Genomic DNA, 5395 nt, shown 5'->3' with positions numbered 1-5395 from the left:
GACAACGGTGCCATCCGGTGGTCCAATATGACACACACTGGGCCTTTAAGCCAACTTTTTTTCCCGGCACTTTTCTTTTGCGAGCTCTCGCTCGTCTAAAGGCGGCTTTTATTCAACAAGAAGTCAACTTTCATCCGGATGATTTTTTTCCATTTATCAGTGCGGGCAGCCATTTTGCCGGCCAACGCATATGACGTCAGAGTTGCCGTGCGTCAGAAAGCCGCTCCACCGTGTCCTCGCGTCAGAATTCATCAGCGTCTGCTAAAAGGGGAGACGCGGATCCGAAATCCCTTTGAATGAATGGAGAGAGTTGATCATGGCGTCAACGCGTCCTGCTTGATCAAGCCGGCGGTGTGACGTCACAGTCGGACTCACCTGCTGGCGACGCGATGACGTCACCGAACACCTTCCTGTCGGGCTGGAGAGCCGCGAGGCGCCACAAAACCTCCAGCAAGTCAACAACAACAACAGGTGAGAACAGCAAATCTTTTACGAAGGCCGTCTTCGATCGATCCATCGATGACTCGCCTTCTTTATCCGTTAGCGTTCACGTCGCCCTTTTCACTTTTGGAGCTTGTTGAGCTAGCTTTAGCGGCTGGAAAACGGAGCAACTCGAGCACAAAGTTGTGGAAACGGCCACACAACTCCGTCGAAAGCGGCGTCTTTGGCCGCGGCGTCGAATTTTCACCTCCAAAGTAGACAAAAGTTGAGAAAAGTTGTCATTAGTTGCCAAAGTAGTAAGTTGACGTCAAAGCGGAAGTGAAAACAAGGACCTTCAATTTCGAACCAGCGACTCCCTTTTTTTGTCTCTAAAGGGTGAGTGTGCGCTATCTAGCGCCTCCTAGTCGTAAAAAAGTCAATTCGTTCAAGAAATCAATTTCTTTGAATAATGAATCAAACTTCACGAACTGTCTTAACCCTAACAACCGTGGGGCATCATGGGTGTCGTAGTTCTTCATCGGCACATGACATCAGTTACTGTCTCGTGATTTTCTTAAAAGGAAGAATGTGTGTTACTTTGCGCCTCTTAGTGGTAAAACTTTGTCATTTATTTGAAAAAATCAATACTGTCATGATTTACGAAAGCGCGTACTACCCTAACCTGTAACAATTTGTAGTTCTTAGTGAGGTCAAATCCCAATGACTGTCTGCAGTGTGGTTTGTGAATTTCATTCCAACGAAAGTGCGTCTTCCATCGATCCCCATCTAGCGGTAACAAGAGTTCATCATTCAGAAAATACAATCAGGATTTGAGCGATAAGCAAAACTTCATGATCTAGCTTTCAATGTGGCATCTTGGGTGTTGTAGTTCTTATTTGGCACCACTAAAGTCACATTTAATGTTCGGACGGTGTCTTATAAATCCTCTCAAAACGAAAGTCTGTATTCATGAGCTCCTCCCAGTGGTAAAAAGAGTAATGAGCTACAAAACCCCCCCACAAAATTTGTTTAAAGAGTTGACATTCATAGATGATCATAATTCTAACTCGCAACAATGCGGCATCTTGGGTGTTGTAGTTCTTATTTGGCGCAAGAAGTCACACTTAAATGTTCAGACTGTGTCTTATGAATCTTCTAAAAATGAAAGTCTGTATTCATGAGCCCCTCCTAGTGGTTAAAAGAGAGTCATAAATTACAAAAAAACCCAAATTGGTTTAGATAAAGAGTAGAAATTCATAAACGATTATAATCCTAACTCGCAACAATGTTGTAGTTCTTATTAACGCACATATCAGCACATGGAATTTTCTCATTAAAAGAACAGTGTATGATCTTCGGCGCCCCCTAGTGATAGAAAAACTGGACGTACATATTGACAAACTCGGCAAACTGACTGTTAGACGACTGCTTTTCTGCTTTTAGAAATGTGGACGTCGTGTTGTCACTGGTCCTGTTTGGACCCCGAGCGTCATCACGATTCTGAAGGGGCGGAGCCGGGGGCGGGCTCCTACACTAACTCCGCCTTCAGCAGCCAGCCGACGCCGCCCCCTCAGCCGCAACACACCTGTAGAGCTTGCAGGCGCCGCTTGGATGCGCCGACCACCAAGGTAACCAAGTATTATTACCGGGGCTATTTGTCGACGTATAAAAGGTATCGTGTTCTTCATGGAGATCTTTGGGTGATCCCGATTTCGCTTAGCTCTTTTGACTTTTCTCAGAGTCGGATCGAATCGACAAATTTGTTTTCAATCGAACCGGCGCTAAAAGCGAGACGTCGCTACGCTTTCTAGGTTGTTCGACTGACAGCTTACGCCAGCCTATCGGAGCGCGCACCGTCACAGCCGCTCATCTCAGAGCGCCCGCCCTAATCCATCCCTGCCAGGCACTGTCTGACAGAACACAATTCAAGATACCGTGATATCAATGACAACAAAGAGGAAATCGATTCAAATCAAAATCCACCAAGGCACTAGCGATAACTGGAGCGCAAAGTAGAGAGGGCTTACTAGCAGGTTATGAATTGGCAGCATTAACAGCTTATTTTGGACCAAAAGTCGAAGCGAGTATTGCGGAATATAGTTAATACTTCATCCTGACAAAGATTTACATCCATAAGCATATCGTGCCATTGTAATTTGATTCCATTCGCACGCAAGCACGGGGAGAACATGCAAACTCCGCACAGGACGTTTCGATCTCATGACCTCAGAAGCGTCGCCTGCACCCGCAATTCACTTGACCGTATATTCCGGTTCGAATCCCGTCCCTTTTCGTCAGCACGTGTGCGCCGACTGCAAAGAGAACTACTGCGGGCGGTGTTCGGCTCAGGTGGAGCTCCGCCCTCACCCGTGCCCGCCCCCGACGGAGCCCCGCCCTCACCTCTGCCACACCTGCCGCCATTTCTACGGCAACCTGCCGCAACGCGCCGAACTCATGAAACTCAAAGTCAAAGAACTCCGGGACTACCTGCATCTGCACCACGTGGCCACGCACCTCTGCCGGGAGAAGGTAAGGCTCCGCTCTCCCTTTCGTTGTCGCGTTCCCTCCCGTGACCCGAGGGGGGCGCCGCCTCGCAGGAGGAGCTGGTGGAACTCGTCCTGGGTCAGCGGCCGTCTCCGAGCGAGGCCGCCGACCCCGATCCCCCGGCGCCGACCCGGGACGCCTCCGACCCGCCCTCCGTCTGCGGCGACGGGAGCGCCGACGGCCCCCCGGCCGCGACTCCCGAAAGGATCTCCGAAGACGCCGAGGTTTCGAATCGGGACCGAGATCTAGACCCGGTGAGCGTTTCACCTTTTCGGGAGCGAACTCGAGTCCAAAGAACGGTTCGTTTCGGGACGCGGGGGACGAACCGACGGCAAAGATTTCGATCGTCGCTGGAGGTAAAACGGGTAGCGGGCGGGAATCGAACACGGTACGGTCCTACGTTACCCAGACGCGCTAACCGGTTTTTACAAACGTCGTCGAGTCTCGACTGGAAAGAAAGAGAAAAATAGGTGGGTGTGGGCTGTGATTCCGCCAGATGGGAAATTGGATGTAGAACTAGAAACAGCTTCGGTTATATGACGGACATGTGCGCAAAGCACTTCCTGCCGTATGTCCCGCCCCCTTCGTTTCAATATTAGCTTGTAAAAAATGCACTACGCAAAACAGGACGAAAACATGAATAAGCGAGATTCACCGACTAAAAAGACAAATGACAAAATAGTGAAATAATACATAAGACAATCATTAAAAAAGACACAAGAAAATAGAGGACAAGAAAAAACTGAAAATACCCCAAAAATGTCAAAATAACAAGACACGACAAAAGAAGAAGAAAACCGGGAACAAAGAATAATAAAATACACTAGAATAAAACAAAAAAATAATGCCCAAAAAAACAGAACAATAAAATATATAACAAGACAAAACACACAGCAAAATAAACAAATGACATTCGAGAAAACATTGTCGATTTATCTGAATTATTCACGTCGAGTAACGCTCTTCTTTTGAAAGGGCTCGTCGGGAACTCTCGTCGGGGGCGTGAAAACGCGGGGATCATTTGTTTCGCGGTGGCTGAGCTAACGCTAAGCTAACGTTTGTCGTCGGGCAGGAAGAAGAGGCGGGCGGGAGGACGGCGGCCCGGCGGGCGTCGCTGTCGGATCTGGAGCGGGAATCGGACGCGGAATCTTTGAGCGTCCGGCAACTGAAGGAAATCCTGGCCAGGAACTTTGTGGACTACAAAGGTTGCTGCGAAAAGTGGGAACTGCTACAGCGGGTACAAAGACTCCACAGGGAACACGTACGACGACGGGGTAAGACGCCGCCCTCTTTAGCGCCCCCTAGCGGGACCCTGCCTCCCTCTGAAAACTGTCCTAATTGGCCATTTGAAAACTACCCGCATCTGGTTCTTCATTTCCTCTTGGTGACTTCTTTTCCTTCCCTATATTTTCGTCTTTTCATTCTTCATCTTTTGGCCCCTTTCATATTTGAATGTTTCTCCCTTCACAAAATGTACTTTTTAGCACTGGTTTTTGGTGGCACGGAGTGCTCCATTAAGCACTGTCCCTTTAACAAATGTCTTTTTTACAATCGCTTGTACGAAAGGGTTCGGAACGATACCGGCTTTCAGGAGAGCTAAAGAGGTGCGCTTTTGTCTCCCCCCAGAGGCGAACGGCGGCACGACGCTCCCGGAACAGGAACTCTGCGGCATCTGCATGGACGGCACCATCGACTGCGTGCTATTGGACTGCGGTCACATGATCACCTGCACCGATTGCGGCAAGCGCATGAGCGAATGTCCGCTCTGCCGGCAGTTCGTCGTGCGCGCCGTCCACGTCTTTCGATCCTGAACCTCGGATTGGAGTACGGGACCCTAGGTTGTGTGTGTGTTTTCTACCTGGGGGGGGGGGACCTTCCTGCAATAAAAAGCTCTTTTCTATTGCCGCTGTCCATCGTCGGTGGCAGGAGTTGAAGGGGCCACGGGCCAGAGTAACAAAACATTCTCTCTGGGGCCAGACTCCTAAAGAGAAAGAGAGCAGGGTTCCTACGGCTTAAGGCAAGTTTCAGACTTTTGCTTGAATGCCGCTTGAAGTCAAATGGAAGACCACAAAACAACAACTAGAATAATCCAAAGATCTCCACATTCGTCTCTGTCCGACATCGCCACGTGGATCGTAGACCTGCGTCCGACTGAAACCACATCACCCATTTGGTCGGCGGTAGGTAACGCGGCGTGACAGTTTCAGAACCGAGTCGATCGATGAATGCTTTCAAAATGGATAGAAAATTTTGACGGTTCAAAGCAATAAAATCTTATTCACGTGCTCCCATTTTTCAATCGGATTCCTGACCCGACTACCCTTTTCGAGGATCCGCGTGAAAGCCCGCCTCGATTGTCACTCGAGGATTGCGTTTTCGGACCGAGGATTTCCTTTTGTGGCGTGCGTTCAACCAAAAGTCATAAAACGAG

The 5395-nt window shown here is 49.1% G+C and overlaps 1 protein-coding gene across 2 annotated transcripts; it reads left to right on the top strand.

Moving 5' to 3' along the window:
• Nucleotides 1-257: 257 nt before the first annotated feature.
• On the top strand, nucleotides 258-5250 carry rffl (ring finger and FYVE-like domain containing E3 ubiquitin protein ligase). 2 transcript variants are annotated; one of them, XM_088346006.1, is made up of 6 exons: nucleotides 258-471; nucleotides 1864-2048; nucleotides 2719-2949; nucleotides 3018-3218; nucleotides 4037-4238; nucleotides 4591-5250. In XM_088346006.1, exons 1-6 carry the CDS (start codon nucleotides 390-392, stop codon nucleotides 4773-4775), a joined length of 1086 nt encoding a protein of 361 aa, XP_088202132.1. In that variant the 5' UTR covers nucleotides 258-389; the 3' UTR covers nucleotides 4776-5250. The 2 variants fall into 2 exon arrangements, with proteins under 2 accessions (XP_088202132.1, XP_088202133.1); XM_088346007.1 differs by lacking the exon at nucleotides 3018-3218 and having other exon boundaries at nucleotides 259-471.
• Nucleotides 5251-5395: the final 145 nt, after the last annotated feature.

The sequence above is a fragment of the Urocampus carinirostris genome, chromosome 10 (assembly GCF_059441175.1).
Source record: "Urocampus carinirostris isolate Australia breed hairy pipefish chromosome 10, RoL_Ucar_1.0, whole genome shotgun sequence".
Classification (NCBI taxonomy): domain Eukaryota; kingdom Metazoa; phylum Chordata; class Actinopteri; order Syngnathiformes; family Syngnathidae; genus Urocampus; species Urocampus carinirostris.
This window is presented reverse-complemented; position numbering and strand designations above follow the sequence as displayed.